This window comes from Athene noctua, chromosome 2, assembly GCF_965140245.1.
Source record: "Athene noctua chromosome 2, bAthNoc1.hap1.1, whole genome shotgun sequence".
Classification (NCBI taxonomy): Eukaryota; Metazoa; Chordata; class Aves; order Strigiformes; family Strigidae; genus Athene; species Athene noctua.
This window is the reverse complement of record NC_134038.1, coordinates 142,308,651-142,328,346: the sequence shown is the minus strand read 5'-3', so window position 1 is coordinate 142,328,346 and position 19,696 is coordinate 142,308,651. Positions and strand designations below refer to the sequence as shown.

The window sequence follows — 19,696 nt, the reverse complement described above, 5'->3', positions numbered from 1 at the left end:
GAATACTTCACCAGATCTTGGGTGCTTCTTCTATATAATCTAAAATAAACACTGTAAAAATGGACTAATAATGAAAGTAAATTGCATCACGGATGCAAAGAATGCTTTAAGAAAATACAACTGAGAAAAATATGCTAATAAATTTAGTTTTGAAATTATCATCACTCGGTTAACAATAGAGCCCGATACTTTACTTGCAGTTTATCCTGCATTCTTTTAACATGCACCATGTAAACTCCCTAAAGGATTTTTAGCTACACATCATCTTTCAGAGTATCTGCTTCACTGAGTTAATTTTAAGGATTTCTGGTACATACAGATCTGGACCGAGTATGAATAATGCACAAAAGTGACTTCCATTTTAAGGGATCAGCACTACATTTGAATCCAAATCTATTTAAACGCATAAATAAGCTAAATGCATATATTTTAACTTTTTTCTTCATTTTAAAGCAGATACTACGTAAAGATATTACTCAAAAAAAGTATTATCTTCCTTTCTAACAAAACAGAACAGGATCAGAGTAAGCAGAGTTCTATATATTGTAGAGTTGAACATACAAAATCTGTCAGCCCTAGCTTATGTGATACTCATCTTTCACTTACTTTTTTTTGGCCTTAAAATGAAGAAAGAAACACCAAACTGTGCCATCATTTCAATGTTCCCTCACCTCTTCCAAGGTTGTAATGTGCTAAACATTATGAAATATTATATTATAGATAATATTATATATAATTATTATATATTCAACATATGAATGCTAAGAAATGCTCAGCCATCAGTTTTGATAACCTGGCTGTAGAAAGAGACTCTACAGAAATGCTTCATTTGTCGAATGAATTACGTCATTCTGTAAATGCCATGCAAACAGTGGTGGGCCAGGACTGCAAATGGAGCTTTACTGGCTTTTAGGCTACTCTGAAGTATTACGCTAACTGTACCAACGTTTTTCCAGTCTACATCTTTCACTTAGGACTAGAAGTCAGAACTAAAATTCCAACAGCCTAGGTTTTGGTTTTTCTGATAAAGTGAAACTCACCTTGTATATTTATGGCCAGCTGAATCTTGATGTAACACAGTTATTTTGCTGTAGATAAATCAATTTTAGATCTGATAGATTTGGCCCTGGAAGACTAATTTCATACTGTCCCAGAATACAGTTAGCAGTGGTGAATTTCATGCCGCTTCCCATCAACTTCAGGTGCAATCAGAAGACTTCCAGCTGACAACATAGAGAACTGCTGTCTAAAAAGCAACACTTGCAGGTGTTTACCACAGGTTAAATGTTTCATTTTGTACAACACAGAAGAGAACTTGCTCCTGGCAAGATTGTAATATTGAGGCATACAATCTGTCACTAGACAGTGAAAGAGCTTAGCACCTTCTAAAACTGCTCCTAACTCATGCAGTTTGACATTTAAAAGTGCAGGCTCAAGATGTGACATTTACTATGCAAATTGTTTTCATCTTCCTCCCCTTTAATCTTACAATGACTAGAAATAAATTTAAGTCCCTAATAACTCAGATTAAGTGCAAATACATTGATGTTCCTGGCCAGAGCTCCACTGACTTGTAGAGGATGTTATATATATGTAGATGTTCATTACAATCTGAATGCAGAAACAGCATCTTGAATTGGTTAAAAAAAATCAGTGTAGCACGCATGCCTTGCGGACCTCTAATTAAAACAATACTTTTCAACAGACATCACCATAGTACCCTTTTTCCCCACAACGGAACAAACACCGCATTTTGATTTCTGTAGGATTTTGATTGTTTTTCTTCAAATTTATTAGCTTTTATAATTATATAGTCCATTTTATTGTTAAATCAGAAACAGTAAGAGAACACTCTAGGTTGGTATAGTCATTTTACAATGAGCATATCAGCTACAATACCTTTACCTACTGTTGTCAGAAAACCAAAACAGAACCAGAACAGCAATTTTTTTAATTTTTTTTTTTTTTTTGACAAACCTGCTTATTGAGATATCACCTATTCTGTAAGGAAGAAAATATTCGAAAAATAAAAAAGTTAAAATTTAGTTAAAAGCTTTACTTGTCTGGGAGCAATCTCATAAAACTCTTTAATATGAGCACTTCACTTCACAGAATGAAAAACTATTTACAACATTTTCCTTGCAGTTTGGTCACATTATCTACACACATTTGCAGAAGATCTTAGGCAAAATAGGTATGTATCTTCTTCTGACATAGGCTATCAGATTGATTGCACATTTTCCTTTTACATAATGGCTCTCCTATAGTGCACTGAAGTCAGCGATCACTGTCTAATTACATTCTCAATTTATGGCTCAACAATAAAATCAATACCACTTCAAATCCAAATATCTGAGCAGCTGAATTACATAAAATGTGAAACATGTGGATTCTACTTTTTGGGACCTGATTTTCAAAAGAATAATTCAACTCACCAGCACAATTAACAAATTGTGCAGAGAAATAAAGGACCTGTGCATCCAATTCATTTGAAAATCAAGGCATCTTGTCAAATTTTGTCAACTGATTTCCCTCTAGTTACAGTTCATTTAAAAAAATGTTCATTTCCCTATGGCACTATAATGAACTTTTCAGCACGCTATTACTGAATTACATTATCTTTTACATATATAATATATTTTGGCCAATAATGTAATTTCCATGTTACACAATATCATTGCCTTCACAGCAGAGCTGCTACATACATTCACAGTTTCAATAGATTGTAATTAGCTTCTCCAGTTGTGCTTTGAAAATTCCAAATATTTTCCAACAGTAAGTGCAAAGCAAATGTCCTATGCAGCTACAATTGGTCACAGAGTTATAAACTCCATAATTACGAGAAGAGTCTTCTCTCATTCTCCATTTTCATCACCTGCTTTTTCAGGTATGACCTCTAGACTTCGACGGGGCTTTGAGATTTCTGCATTTTCAGTGCCTGGCTTATTGAGTCCACACGAAAGAGTGGCATAATGGATTTGTTTCAGATTCTCCAGTGCTTCATTTTTAGCATATTTGAGGAGATCAGCTTGCCCCTGTAAGAATAAAAATGCAGTTAGAAATCACAAGGGATAATAGGATTCTCTTTCTTTTTTCCTCTTCTGTTTGTTTCAGATGATACAGTTGCCCTGCTCAACAAACAACAAGCAAACAAACAAAAAAAGCCCCCAAACCCCAAACAAAATTAAAAATTGGATTATTTGACATTAGTAAGAACCAAGCTCTTTCCTTTCTCTGTCGCCAACCAGTTGCATAAACAAAGGGATAGAGATTATTCCTACCTAACAGTTTTCAGGAAAGTGATCTGTGCTGTATTTCTAATACATGGGGACTATAAATGTTTCTGCATAGAGAAAACTGCAAAGGGTGATTTTAATACTCCAGGGAGCCATTAAACTGTTTTCTTTTTTTTGGTTCTGAGAGATTTTTTTTCCTAGCAATGTGATCCATTCAATAGTAGCACGGTAAAGAATCAATGTTTGTCAAAGCATGAAACATGAAAACACAGGTTGGCAAGCAACACGTAAAAAAAGGACAGTGCTGACAAAGACTTCACAGGGCTGGCAGTTCAGTGCTATCACTGTCCCCCTTTACTTGCAGTCTTACTCTTCACAGTAATTAAGTTTTAAGTAAAGCTGTAAGAGAAACTGTCCCAGACTCAGGTGATTTGGCTCTGTCCCGCAGTATTAGCTACTCCATCTCTTTGCACTGATTAAAGCCTTCTCCCAGCAACAGGTCCAGTTAGCAGACTACGGACTGCCTTTCCCATGGCCGTTACGCCTGCCCTGTCCACGTGCAAGGAATGGGTAAGGCTGCAGCACATGGTGAGTGCGCCTGCCTTATCGGTGGACACAGGAAAAGTTCACGAACACATGCAGAAAGTCTGCAAGGGCCAAAGAGATTCCACTGTGCCTGCACTTCCAAAGGAGAACTGCCCCGCAGCTTACAGCTAATGATGCTTCAAAAATACCAGATCTTAAACAGCGTCATTTCCAGCTGAAGGGGAGAAAAACACACACACACAAACAAAAAAAACCCAGGTACTGTAGTTCCTTGAGACTGTCAGTTGCTATAATGTCTAATAAGGTATGAACACTGACTGCACTTTTTCCCATAATTGGCGTACTTATGTCTGTCCTGTGTAAATTCTGGCTCCTGACAGACACTTCTCCTGAAGAGATGGTAATGTCTCTTCTAGAGACATAACCAATATGTTGTCTCTTCTCCTTGCAAATAAGGTTGAACTCCAATTTTACTTTATGATTTTAAAAAAATAAAGAAAAACAGCAGTCAGACAAAAACATGTGTGCACTCATGGTGTGATACTTCAGCCTTACTTCTTTAGCAACAGAGAACATAAATACTATCCTATGAAGTAAGCAGAATTACGCATTTGAGGCACACAAATTGAAAACAAAGATTGCTTTCTTCAAAGAAATTATACCTCCCTTCCCCTTATCCAAGACTACAATAGTCAAAGTGTTTTTTTCTGATTACCAGACAGGAAAAAATTTAGAAGTTCACCAAACACAGCAAAAGCTTCAGTAGTACTTTCTTCTAAAGAAAACCAGGGCTACTTTTTTCTTTAAATCACATACTTTTTTCCAAACTGACAAACAACTAAAAGCTAATTTAAAACACTCCAGCAGACTAAATGAGTCATATCTGGAGTGCATCTGTTTCTAGCCCAAGTTCCATTTTACATGGATTAGTAGAATATAGTTCTGGAACTTTAATCAAGTTGTTTATTATAGGCAAAGCTGCTAGCAACAGTCTATTAATAAGGTTGCCCCAAACTTCTAAAAAAACCTGCTTTCAGTTGCTTATATACTTGCCAAACTTTAACTACTTAAGCTGATACTTTCTATGCAGGATTTTTGCCATTGGCAGATTTTATTATTATTACTGTTTAATATTATTCTTTAACCTCATCCATATGGTTCATTCAGTTCTGAGAATAAAGACAGGAGAATGCTGCCAGAATTTTTTTAACAGTCTTCCATCCTTCCCTCCCCACTCCCATTTGGGGTAGGGACTTGTAATTCAGATGACTTCAGGGACTCAGACTAGTGGATCCAAGCTATGAGCTTTTAATAAACAAAAATCAGATTTTGAACGTGGTTAGTACAATCACTCAGGATTTCATTCTCGATCGTTCTTCATCTCTTGACAGCTCCAGCAATGTGGCAAGACAATGCATATTCCATTCCCACACAATAATGAGTATGCGTTAGAAGAAAAAGTCGGGTTTTTCCTGTATGGCTTCTCCAAATTGTCCTACCACCAACATTTGGTTGCCAGTGCAGGCTGTCCAAAAGCCAGACAGGAGATGGGGAAGGAAAAGCCTGGGACAGGGACTCTGGTGAGGAGGAAGATGGAGAAAAGGAGGGGGCAAGAGCAATCTCTGGGACTGACCTGGCAAGAAGTCTAGGATTACAGAAAGGGAAGTTGGACTGTACTACACAAAGTAGAGACTAGATTTTACCAAAAGAGGAGATTGTGAAAAAATGAAAAACAAACACAGTACAACAACACTGAATTTGGATCAGACAGGTGAGAGGAGAAAGGGAAAGATTGAGGCAACATTTGGGATTGGAATACTGTCCTGGTTTTGGCTGGAATAGAGTTAATTCTTCTTCTCAGTATCTAGAATACTGATGTGTTTTGGATTCAGTATGGGATTTGGTATGAAAAGAATGTTGATAATATACTGATGTTTTCAGTTGTTGCTAAGAGATCAAGGACTTTCTAATTCCCCATGTCCTCTCCATGTGCAGGTGTACAAGAAGCTGCGAAGGAGCAGAGCCAGAGCACTGGACCCAAACTGGTCCAGTTTGGAATACCCATATTTCATACCATGTAACGGCATGATCACTATATAAATGAGGGTCAGCCAGGAAGGAGAGGGTTCTCTCTTGCTTCCAGGATTGCAATTGCGGGATCTCAGGTTTCAGGATTTCTAGCTGGTATCAGTCTGCGGGTTGTGAGCAATCGCATTGTGCATTCATTACCTGTTTGCACTTTCTATTATTGTTATTTTATTTCAATTTTTACACTGTTTTAATCTCAACCTTCGAGTCTCCCTTTACCCATTCAGTTCTTTTCCCCATCCCCCAAGAATGAGCGGCTGCATAGTGTTTGGCTGCTGGCCAGGTTTAAACCACGACAAATACAGAAAGAAAACAGATTGACAAAATCCACCATGTTGAAAGAAGCCTGAAAATGACAGACAAGTAGAAGGACTAACAACCCAAAATGAGTGAGACAGCTTGGTAATGAGACTAAAAGCTGGTGAGAGGGGGGGGGGGAAGAGCAGGGAGAAGACCGTAGAATACACCGAAATCAGGTAAGGTGATGAGGAAACTAAAATTAAGATTCATCAGGAAGGATCTCTAAAGGAGGTGAAGAAGGGGCAATATGAACTGTAAAGCAATGGGAAAAACTGCCAGAAGAGAAAATTAGGCACCAAATGGGAAGAGAATACTGGATGGAGGAAAGAAGGGAAGGAGGAAGCGGGTATGAGCAGATTATCTGCAGGGAACTGTGAGTGTCTGGACAGGACGGATAAGGGAATATGAACTTTGTAGCCAAGAGAGGATCTAGGATAAGGGGCTGGATTATTGCAGACAAGAGGGTTTCACACTAAACACGTTCAGCCAAGTGGGATCAAATTTAGACCAGGGTGAAATAGAAAAATGAATTTGTGTGCATTCCTCTCTTCAACACTTAGAATGAAGCCATTGATTTCTGAATGCCATTGGACTCAGAAAAGTGTTTGTGAAACCGACTATGTTGTCATTATCTGCTGGCATGTCTTGATCTGAAGATAAAACAAGAGCCAACCACTGCTACCAAATATGGCACAAGCTCAAGTGAGACAGGTCTGCACAACTGATGTAAAGCGCCTAGCTCTGTTGATGAACCATCATCAAGTCATATGCTGGGGGAAAAAAAGCAGTATGCACCTTAAAAATTCAAGTTGTAGTAACTGTGCACACTGTTGAACAGTAATACAAGGCATCTGAAAGGTAGAAAACTGAAAAAGTCATTCAGATCTGAAAAAATTGCCCCCACTCACTCAAAAGAACTCAAAGACCTTCCTTCTACTTATATATCAAATGTCTCTTGTTGAAGGGCTCTCAAGTTTCAGCTTCAATTCCTCACATTCTATGCATTCTATAGCTATGTAAGATCCTGGTTTTCCCAGTGAGTGTCATTGATTTTAAAAGTAAGTTAATAGCACAGTCAGTTGACTACAAGCTGGAATGCAGGAATTTCTCAGATCCATGGACTACTCAGAGGTCTTTCATCTTCTGACCAGTCCCAAATAGCTGTATGCTACTTACTGTGATAAAATGCATATTGTAAAGCCAATACAAGAAACCTACCAATGGCTCAAACCTTAGTCAAGCAGATTCATCATAAGGAAGTATTAAAAAAACTACAGTCAAAGAAACAAAGCTGATCTGCAGGGACAACTCAATGCTGGAATCTGGAGCAGTTGCAGAACAAAACCCATATGTTCCTCACTGTATGGTAGACCTGCATTTGCCAGGCTTTCACCTCAGATAACTCAAAATGTAAATTAATTTACTCCTTAGTGTTGTCTGGCAAACACACCAGAGAATCCGAATTTACTCCCAGCACTGTGGTTAACAGGCAGTTTGTGATAATTCCCAAGTGGGAACAGGACCAATACAGGCCTTGCACATCACAAATGCAGGGCACTGCGATAGCACTGTCCTCACAGCAGCAGATGGCAATCGCTGCTCCCTTTTCTTCACCACGGTTAAAATTCACTAACAGAACTGAGTACTATGTAACTTTAATACCTACTTCACATGTTGATGTTTACAAGCTTCAGAAAAAGAATCAAGCACCAAGCTGTCTTGGAGGCAGACTTGAAAAAGACCTCAAAGAACATCAAAGAACAAAACTCATATTCATTCATTCATAAGCTTTTAATAAACAACAACAAAACAATAAAAGATGTTAATCAATTTGATATCCACTGTACCTCTCCATTCCAATATGCCTGCGTCAACTACTCTGGGTTTTTTTAAATCAACATTAAAAATCTTCTGTTTGTTTTGAAGCTTTCAGCTAAGAGTCAATGTTTTTAAATCATAGCTCTTGAAAGGTAATTAAAAACAAAACCAAAATGGTCTATCAGTTCTCATACCTATGAAATATTTCAGAGTCAACTGGATATAGCATCTACTAGAATGTCTCAGCACAGCTGCCTTCATAATCTGGTATCTATTCACTCATGATTTTTGGTTAACAGGTTCTTCAGTGAGTGTGTGAACATGAAAGTAAAACTGTGGACATGACATCTGAAATAACTGCATGAGCACCCTCTGCCCCCAAAATCCCAAGAAACTGTATCAGTAACAACTGGGCTTTAGCTCAGCTTCTGGGACCCAAAGCTCATTATCAAGAAAAGTAAGAAGCCAGTATTCATTTCTCAAAGTGTTTCTCTGAGCAGTGGCTGCTAGGTACAATGGGACATACTGTAGTGCTCCATGCCTAGCTGACATGCTCTGAGTGCCTTTACAGAATCAAGACACAAAGCACTTAACTTCCTGACTTCTAAATACGGGTTTAATTAGGAGACAAAATCCCATCAGTCCAGCAACATCAGGAGACTAGTAGTTTTAGATATTTAAACTGAACTGGGATGCTGGAGGTTTTCTGAGTACCCAGAGGACTACGCAGCAGCTATTAGAGGTTTTACAAATGCCCCATGGTGACAACAGTGGAGTCTGAATTCTCTGGTAGATTTGATCCATAAAATTCAGATTACTTAAAAAAAACCCTAAGAAGTTGTACCCCTGTAAGTGCCTTGAATGTTTGATTTATAAATGTATTTATAAAAATAATGTAGGTGTAGAACCAATGTCATTACAGAGATAACAGATTCGCCTTGGGATTTCTTTCAAGAGAAAGTAGTTCATGTTGTCTAACGTGACATCTCTAAAAACTCACAGCCACCAAGAGGCATCTAACAAATGCTGGAGTTAGGAGTCCCACCTTCATTCTGAGTACTTCCACTGAACTCTCCCTATGTGTTTAGAACAGCTCTCTTTGTTGCAAAGACTAATCTAAAGATGCTGTTATGCTCTTCCTATGGGCATCTCAAATTCTGAGCCTATAGAGGTTTTTTCCAATGTTTTGTTAAGTCAGAAAAGTCTAAATTTTTACACTAGGTTGCTTGTAGGAGTCTGCTGCAACAGCACTTATTTCCTTTCTTCAACTGTGCACTCTTTCTGGCAGGAAATATTATTATCTATGTTTAGAGAATATGAGTGCTATTAAATATGAGTAATAACAATAAAGAAATTACTAGCAAATGATCTTGCAAACTGCCTATTTGAAAGAGGAATATTCTACACTGTACAATGTCTAAATCTCTCAGGCAACAAAGTTCACTAAAGCAAACTAAAATTACTCTAAGTGATGTTTTGAAGTTAAATGAGTGTGCATATATGTGTTTTTGAAGTTAAATGAGTATGCATATACTGGGGCGCATAAGTATGTGAATGTGTACATACACACATACATCGACTGGATAGAGATATTTCAGCTCAAATCAAACATACTATACCAATAATAAATTTGGCCACATGTCTTCAAATTAGGAAAAATAAAATCCTTTAAAATAGTAATTGCAACACATGCATGCACACACATACATATAGATATTTAATAGCTATGCCCGATGTTCTAAACAAAGAATTCCCCTAGACTTAAGTTGTCCACTTTGTTTTTTCATCAAATTTTCCACTGCATCAACTGAAGTCAAAATGTCCCCACTGAGAAAAAAAAAACCAACATCAATATGTATCTTGAGGGTAAAATGCAGCTTAATCGGTTTGGAAAATACATCAGCCACACCATGTGAGCATTCTGCGATTCCTCTGTGAGGATGCTGAGCATGGTGTTCATGCAGAATTATTTAGTAATGCTGTTCAGAGCCACACAGCAATTCCTAAATCATAGTCAAGATACCATGTTTTTAAAATACTGGTCCTCATTACAAGAAGAATAAAAAGTTGTATCCATCTAAGCATGGCACTGCCTTAAGTGTGTTGGTTGGTCAACTGTCTAGTTGAACAGCAAAATTTGGGGCCCCTGAATACACAGGATTTTATTTTTGTGCTGTTCGAGAGGGAAATTGATGTAGGAAGGGATTTCAACAGAAAAAAGAAATTATTCTTGAAGTGGCTCACTCTCCTGATCAATTTTTACTCTAAAAAATATGAGAATTCACTTTCTATCCCTGCCCTCGCATATTTTTTAGAGAGCTGGAAAAATGGAAATGAAAAAACACAGTATTAGATCAAAATTATGACTGTAGGTCGTCTTCTCCAGACAGGAAGAGCAGTGTCTTAGAAACTGATAAACTTTTCTATTTAATTATGCAACACAGGAGAAGTTATGATTACAGCCTACAGTTAAGAGTTTGGAGTTAAAAAAGCCCAATGTATTACTTCAAACCCATCACAACCTCTAATTTTCTTTCTAAATTTGAGTAACAGCACTGAATAGATGCCTATGCGAACTGTAATACTTGTAAATAACTTTTAAGACCTAACAACATACCAGAACTTTCTGTAGCACCTCCTGTTAAGTTTCAAACACAAGCTGATTAAACACCTCACCAATTCTTTTGATAAAGTATTAATTGAGGGACAAATTGTGCCTTCCTACAGAAAGCACCTTAACCTGCGAGCAGAAAAAAAACAAGTCAACATTGAAGAGACTTTTTCAGTAATCTCTTCAAAAGGAAGACCTTCTCACTTTGTAATTAGGTTAATCCTAAGGATATGCACAAAAGCCCTTCAGTGCTCTGAAGAGCTAGATCTACCACGTGGCTTCACTGATTCCTGGCTTACACAGAAATCACGACTTCACGTTTCAGTCACTCATCAACTGCAAACCCCCACCACCCCCATCCCCAACCTTTACATTCTGAATGGAAAGCAGAGATGAAGCAAAGGTACTGCTGTTTCAGGCAGCATTAAAATAGATTTGCCTACCCAAACTAATATCTGATACCTTTGACAAAAAAGTAAAGAAGGGATAAGAATTTATTTCTTTGACATTTGCCCAAACCCAGTGAACTGACTCCCCTCCTCTCTATCCCCTAGGAGGCACAGGAATGGTACTTGACACATCCCATACACTGTCTTCAGGAAACTCTAATGAGGGAGAAGGGATAGTCTGGTCCTTTTACCTATAAGCAGAAGCTACACACATACTTTTAGAATGGATTAACTGTATACACTGTAGCAAATTTCACCTCTTTTTGATTCTCCTCTGCACTGGAATTGTGCAGTATAACACAAGGGGGACCAGAGCAGCCAGCAACACCGTGAAAAACTTAACAGTTGAAACCAAGGTGGAAAGCTGGAGAAATGCATGTGTATAACTGCTTTTCTGCAGTAGTTCACTGTAAGAAGAGGCAAGAGGGAATTCTATTTTCAGTAAGAACTAAAAATAAGAAAATATGTGGGAGAAAATAATTCTCTTTATAATTAAAACAGACTTTATAGTTTAATGTCATGATGAAATATTTGACTGAGTGGGAGAGAAGAACTAATTAGTGGATGTAAACACAAAACTCAAATAATTTGGGCTAGAAGGATAGCGTCAAGGGAATAAATTAAGGGAAGTAGTTTTGCTATCTCTATAAATTTTTATATACTCTGCTGAGATGAAAGACAAAGAGATAAGAAACCTGAACTGTTCCACATTCTAGTTTCCTGAGGCTCTCTGGCTGAAAGCTTTTTATTACTTCATCTCATACTGTTGTGTCAAAACATAAGCAAATGCACTCAACAAAATGCAAAGAGAATCTCCAGCTCATATACACTCAACTTACTCCAGTCTGGATTACTAATATAATTTATGTATCATTAATCACCATTCATCACTGACTGCAGTAACAACAGCTTCCCTTTTGTTTTTCAATAACTGCATTAACCTTAACACTCTTGCTCCTTTTCAAATCACAAAGCAGGGTTTAAACAGCAGCATAGATTCCTCCCACCCTGAGTCACTTCACAGAAATCAATACTCATTGTTTCACCTGTGTGTTCAAGATTACAGTTGATCCTGTTAATGTTAAAAGGTTCCAAGAAGAAAATGTCAGACAAATAAAACTAAACAACCCCCCAAAACAAAAGAAAAATTCACATTGAGAATTCACATCTGAGAATTCATATCTGCTGCATGTTCAAGTTACATGAACTAAACTGAATACGGTTCCAGAAGTTAATAAATCCAGTTGAACTGTGACACAAAATAATGACCAATAACAATATTAGAATGTCAGCTGTGAATGGAAAAATACAGTAGCTAACCAAAGGAAGAGACATTACCTTTAAAATCGTAATGTTCCACGTAAAACTTTCTACTGATTTTTGCAGTTTTCTTTCTTTTAAACCTTCTCTTGTTCCTATATTGTGCAGATTTTCATGAAACTCCATCGCTGTGGAGAATAAAAGAGAGGAATATAGTATCTATTTTAATGCATTTTGTGATCATTTTAGTGATTTGAAACAAACAAGGCAAAAGGACTGTGAAAAAGCCTCAGAAATTTTACTCTTCAAGCACAAATGTATCTGATCTAGTAATGTGCAACATGATACAATATGCCAATATACACAAATGTCTCTAAGTCAAAATCCACACTGAAGTACCTGTTGGGTCACTGCCATACAAAGATGGAGCCAAGCAAATATTTATTATACAAAAATATTCTTTAAGCAGAACTGAATTTGTTGCACCATATGTAGAAACCTTTCTGTGAGTTGCTACAGAATGGAAACTGTAATTTCATTAAGTACTCTATCCCAACAAATTTATTCTGTGCTCTGCTCTTGTATGCACTTAATTTACATCATGGTCGTCCAGTTAACAGTTTATATGCTGGGGTTAGCCCAGAAAATAACCTTCTCACCATATCCCTGAGGACAAGAGGAGTAACTGTGAAGGAAGACTGCCAAATGAACCACCAAGGACATTTTACCACACCCGTGTAAACTATTGTGTCCACAAAACCTGTATCTGATAAAGTCCAAACCAAAAATTTCTGGCAAAAAATTTTTTTGAGTGACCAGAGCTTTAGTTTTAACTCAGCACACTGCACAGATAAAAGAAAAATAACTTGCTTTCCATGCTGCTGTTACAAGTCATATAAAAATAAATTTGAAACATTTTCCTTCATACAGGGGAAGTAAAATGTCCTTCCATGAGTACACACATCAACCCAACATGTATTACAGCAACTCTCCTATGGAAATGATACATTAAATTGTGCTCTCAGGATCTCCATCAATAATAACATAAAGGGTATTTTGAGGACAAAAGTTGGCAAGTGGTTGTGACTTACACCTACGAGTGTAAAACCAAGTTATAACTTAATTACAAATGATCATTTTAACTATGTTGACCGAGATCTTCTATTGGCCCAGTGGGTATATATGCTTCAAAATTTACATGTCATTAATTATCATGGAATAACCTTACAAACTTACATTGGCTGTTAATCCTAGAGAAGACTAACTTTTAAGGACACTGTAGTATCTATTCTTTGTAAACCATCTACCCCACCCTCATGTCTCATTACAAGAAAGAAATATGGCTAAATGTTTTCACTGTATATTCCCTTATCTTATTCCTGTATATATATATATACACACACACATTTTGAAAACGATTCATAAATTCATTTAAAAGACAAGATTGCTCTTTTTAGCACTTCATGCTATTTTAAATTTGCTTACAAGGAAAATAAATGGCAAATATTCTCCCTGAATTAAACTACTTATAATTATTACTTCAAATACTTCTTCATAGCTCTGCCTCTAGAGTACAGGCTCAAGTAAACCATTCATGCTATATTTCCCCAAAACAGATTTCTAACCAGGTGAGAAATGAAAGTTCATTCATCCATCACTGTTTCCAAGTATTCATTTCCTGTTCACATCAACCAAAAAAATAATACCCCAATATGATCATGGAAAGATTATGCACAGATCTATATTTACAGCATTACATTTCTAGAACCACCATAAAAAATACAGATTTTCTCATCTGCACCATGAATTCTGAGACTCTGTTTCTAAACATTAGGAGTTCTGTACCTCATTTCCACCTTTATAAATATTGCTCTTCAAATCCACAGGCACTAGTGATCGATAATAACCTTGAACTGAAGCCGCTCAGAGAGAGATTAAGAATAATGGTGACGGTCTGCATGATCAATGTGAAATTGCTGCTTTGTAGATTTCAGACTATTCTTACATATACAAAGTCACTAGTATCTCACAAACACAGAGACAGTGGTGACCACATATTCTGCTAGCCAGAAGAGCTCTTTTCTGGTTCACTGACCACCTTCTGTGGTGATTCTCTCCCTTCTTTACACTCATGCTATGTCCTATTTCTGTTCTGTACTGCCAAAGCCATTCCACTTCAGCTAAATATTCCCTGCAGTTAGCAGCAACATCTTAGTGTCCTTTTCCAGAAAATAAAACAAAGTCAGATGATCCTACCAGGGCACACACATGTAAACCCTCAGCAATCAAGTGCTTCCTGCTTAAATAGCACTAATCACCCCCTATCCTTGACAGCTCTTACGGACTGGATAGGACAACTCCTCATTATCATGCTAAACTAAAGCTATCCTACTCTAAGTCTAAATACAGAAACAGGGGCAAGTAATTTGAATTTTATTTCTGTTTCTATTACTAGTTTGCCTGATAAATCGAAATGGATTATTGTACCTCTTAGTCCCAGTTTTTCCATCTGCTGAATGGAATGAAAGATACTACACAATATACAGACAACTTAATTTTAGAGTATGAGTGCAGTACAACTGTTGACTACATCTCTCTTAGTATTTCCCTTCCCTATGTCCCTGATTGCATTTTGCCTGTTTTCAGGTTTTCCTGCATTTTGCCTTGGAACTATTTCATGCATTAATAGTCGCAAAGTACCAACAAAAGTGTTAAATTCCAGAATGAAACTGACTTTTTAGAACAGAGAAAGGGAAAAAGATAAAAGAGCTTTTCATTTACAGCTGAATTAATAAAATGAAAAAAATGTTCATATAAAATCATGTAAAAGTGCCTTTATGATAGGCCTGCAAAGAAAATAGAATGTTAAGTGTATTTTTTTTTTTTAATAAACACACAGAATTTTCTAACTCCTTGCAAGTAAAAATTCAGGTCTCATTCTCCTTAAAATACAGTAAGAAAATTACTTTTATGAGGCTTAATTGCTTCTGGAATTACTAGTCCATTAGTAACTTTGAACTGCATGAGAGCTCTTGGACAATAAGAGACATAATACTAACCTGATTTATTACTCTTAATATACTTCTGCATATGCCACCTGCTTAATCCAAAACCCACAAGTTACTCTTGTTTTCCATTTATATCGGCAGATGTTAAAAAGGATATTATCCACAAGTTCCTAAGAGATCACAAGGATTATATAGGACATGTACTCTTCTTGTGTTCAGATGGAATTTCCTGGGTTTTAATTTGTGCCCACTGCACAAATGCTTTTATCTAATGTAATGAAAATATTATTGATTGTTGTCTTGAGCCAGAAAGCTCAGTTCTAAAAATTTATTTAGAACAGATACGTCAACTTTACTAAAATCCTTATTTACATAGAAGCATTGAGGTTGGAAAACACCTCTGGAGATCGTCTAGTCCAGCTGCCTTGCTCAAAGCAGGATTAGATAGAGCAGGTTGCACAAGTCTGTGTCCAGTTGGGTATTGATATCCCCAAGGATGGAGACTCCACAACCTCTCTGGGCAAGCTCTTCCAGTGTTTGACCACCCAAGATCCCCACTGAGCCTTCTCTGCTCCAGGCTGAACGGTCCCAGCTCTCTCAGTCTCTCTTCATGTGAAAGATGCTCCAGTCCGTTCATGAATCATCTCTGTGGCCCTTGCTGGACCCTCACCAATACGTCTGTGTGTCTCTTGTACCTGGGAGTCCAGACCTGTGTGCAGCACTGCAGGTGTGACCTTGCCGCAACTTCTGGTCCACCAGGACACCCAGGTCCTTTTCTCTGAAGCTGCTTTCCAGCCACTCAGCCTCCAGCCTGCACTGGGGCATGCATGTGGTCATTCCTCTCCAGGTCCGGGACTCGGCACTTCCCTTTGCTGAACCCTTTTCATGGGGTTCCCGTCAGCCTGCTTACCCAGTTTGTCAAAATCCGTCTGAGTAGCAGCACAACTGCCTGCCGTTTCCAACCTCCTCCAAGCTTTGTATCTTCTGTCAACTTGGTGAGGATGCACTTTGCCCCATCATCCAGGTGATAAATGAAAATGTTTAAACAGTAGTAGTGCCAGGATCAACCCCTGGGCCACACCACCAGTTACTGTCCCCTAGGTGGACTCCACGCTGCTGATCGCAATGCTTTGAGCCTGGCTGGTCAGCTAGTTTTCAGCCCACCTCACTGCCTGCTCACCTGGCCTCTATTTCCTTCCTTAGTTTGTCTGTGAGGATGTTACAGTGTTGAAAGCCTCAGTAAAGTCAAAATAAAGAGCACCTGCTGCTTTCTCCTCCTCTGTCAAGACAGTCACCTCACTGTAGAAGGCTGTCAGTCTGGTTAAGCCTCATTTCCCCTTTGTAAATCCATGTTCACTTTCTCCAGTCACCTTCTTGTCCTTCATGTCTTTGGAAATGGTTTCCAAGAGGATTTACTCCACTGCCTTCCCAGAGATTGAAGTGAGCCTGACTGGCCTGGTCCTACTTTTTGCCCTTCTTTAACTTGTTAAACTGTGGAAACTCTACTGCTTATGACAGTGTGGTGAGGTTTCAAACATCATTACTTGATTCCCTTCTGAGTTTCTGCTTGTGCAATATTAGGGCACTTATTTTGCATAAACTGCACTAAGAAGTCTGATCACCCCTAGTCCACAGTAAGTAAGGGACAGCTGACAGAAGTCATATGATTTCCTAAGTGCTTGCAAAACAAAAACACTTCCATCTTTCATAATCTGATTCAAGTCTTCCATGTTAGAGGCCAGCTTTTCAGTGATATATTCACTCAAACTGTTTTAAGTCATGTAAATACACTGTAATATACGTAATAAAATAGCAATAGCATTATTCAGTAGCAGGTTTTTAAACTGAACAAAACACTGCCAACAAATTTCCCCAATCATAATTAAAGATTTCACAGCATATCCTTCTCCTCTGCAGTATAATTATTTTTTTAAAGGATTCTCATAAGCAATCCTTCTGTATTTCCAAGTAATTATTATCCTGTTCAGGGACAAATCACGTTCTCCAGTTAATGCTGATTAGTTTAGTTTGAATTTCATGATTGTCTCAGCTCTTCCTTCCCTCAGACCGTCACCCTCAACCCTGGAATCCATTAGATGTCTTTAACACTTCTGGGAATACCCTACCATTTGAGATGCTCTTCTGAAAATTTATGAACAATTCTTTTCTCCCCCTTTTCAACAACTTCAAGCAGCATGAGGAAAAGAGAAATGCTCTGGCATACAACCTCAGTTTATAGGAAATAAATTCACACCTTTCCTTTAACTGAGAGTTTTTCAAGGAATCCTTAGGAAAACAACGAACACAACACTTGCTATACTGTATTTCTAAAGCCAAATTTCTACTTGACATTCTCATTTGTTTTCTTTGATGAAAGCTTTCTTGCCAAGAGCATGATTTACAACCTAGCTGAGACATGACTACACAGCAGGTGGGCTCGTACTGGTATAGGTTTTTTCTTGCAACAAAGAACTTCATCAATGAAATAGCACAATGGTAAAACTTTGGCAATAAATATATATACTGTGTAGGTCTAATATGAAATGGGTAGCAAAGAATATTTGTCTATACCTATATAAAATACACAGTGATAATACTGCAGTAAGCACTTAACTTCAGTCAAGCCAAATATATTGTATTTCATTCTTGGTAGAGCACTTTGACTTAAAAGCAAACAAAGTACTTTTCAAAAGAGTAATAAATAAGTAATAAAAATGAAATAAACATTAAATATTTTTAAAATGGAAGGAAAATACCATACAGCTCTTGATTAGGTTATCACATACTGCAGCTCAATTACTATCTATACACATCTTGAATGCTTACAAAGTTTCTATGAATAATTTGCATACACAGATTTCTTATTTTCCAGAAAAAAAATCCAGGAAAGTACTTTATACATTAAAATATTTCTTCCTACACTGTGCAGGTTAAATGGTAATATAGGAAAGGAAATAATTCTAGGAAATAATTTAACCTGTAAGTACTCATAGCCACATAAATGTTTAACCTACACATACAACTGCTACACTTGGCCACCTATTTGAAAGACCAGGGCTTTGATTTTTTACAGCATTAAATATGTTTCTTAATATTTTATTTCAGATTATACTCCTTAAACACTCAGGTATTTCAACCTCACAAACACTTCCTCTTAAAAGTGATTGGGAAAGGAGTCTGGCTACCAGATCACAACAACAAAACAAATAAATCATGTTAGAGAAGCAACAGAAGTTACTATACTTGTAAATTATCACATATTTTGCTTACAGAACACTTTTCACACAAAGATTTAAAATTAACCTTAACACATTAATAGTTAAGAGCACTTCTGTACTATCTAAGGATCACTACTAACTGCGAAAAATCTTAACAGGAACTAGGATTAGATCCTCAAGTACTTGCAAGCACCCACTCCCCACTGAGGTCACCTAAAATATTTTACGTCATAACTAAAGAATCAGAATTTCTTTGCAGATTCTGAATGTGCTGTGCTTCAGCTTCAAGAAGCGTCAGGTCTGAATAATTTGCAATCAAAATATTTAGATTAATACTTGATGAAATAATACACTAGGTACATTAGTTCAGTATTTTTAAATTTTTTCAACTTCTTTGGCAATGTGGAGTATCTCCATAGTAAGTGGAAATGTTCCCCAGACACAGCCAGCCACGTACAGCTTCTACTTAGATGGCTAAAAATACATTTTGGTGCCTGCTGCCCTTTTATTCTTTAAAAGTAACAAAGATAAATTCTATGCTTGAGATAACCTTCTTATCCAAAACGACAATGGCATCACAGCCAGTTGAAAGCCATCCTCTCTGCAAGGACTAAATTAGTACAATATTTAGTCTTCCAATCCAGACGCATTCAGTTCCACACGCAATCACAATAACTCAGTTTTCAATGTGAGACACTGTCTTAAATGCTGGGGGACCACTTACTACATAAAATGGTCACCAACTTCTTAAGGAACTACTGCCAGAAGAGATTCAAACAGCTGCAGCACCAAGCTTTCGCTATTATGAAGTTACAAAAAGGACATCTGTGACATCTGAACTTGACTTAATTAAAACTCAGTTACTTCCAGGAGCTGAGTAACCAGCTCCATCCTCCTCAAACACTTTCAAGAAGACTCCTATGTGACATTAACCACCTAGATGCCAAAGTCAACAAAATGCATATCAAGCTATGAATCACATAAAATCCACACACCAACCCTTTTTGTATACCTCCAAAACAGTAGTCCTACAAAATACACAGAAAACCAGGACTACACATATTAAAACATTTGCTCTGAAAAGACAACTCTTGTATCTACCCCCAACGCAGGGAAAACTTTCATCCACAAGGACACTACTCCATGAAGACAGACTACATTT

At 37.4% G+C, this 19,696-nt stretch overlaps 1 protein-coding gene across 2 annotated transcripts in view; it reads right to left on the bottom strand.

Annotated features, from left to right (window-relative positions):
• Positions 1 to 1,775: 1,775 nt before the first annotated feature.
• The window catches only part of PLCL2 (phospholipase C like 2), a 111,782-nt gene continuing 93,861 nt past the window's right edge, over positions 1,776 to 19,696 (bottom strand). For both annotated transcript variants that reach the window (XM_074900499.1, XM_074900498.1), the window contains exons 6-7: positions 12,387 to 12,496; positions 1,776 to 3,035 (exon numbers count right to left, since the gene is read on the bottom strand). In XM_074900499.1, the coding sequence (XP_074756600.1) occupies positions 2,856 to 3,035; positions 12,387 to 12,496 (290 nt within the window). In that variant the 3' untranslated portion in view covers positions 1,776 to 2,855. The remainder of the gene's footprint in view (positions 3,036 to 12,386; positions 12,497 to 19,696) is intronic.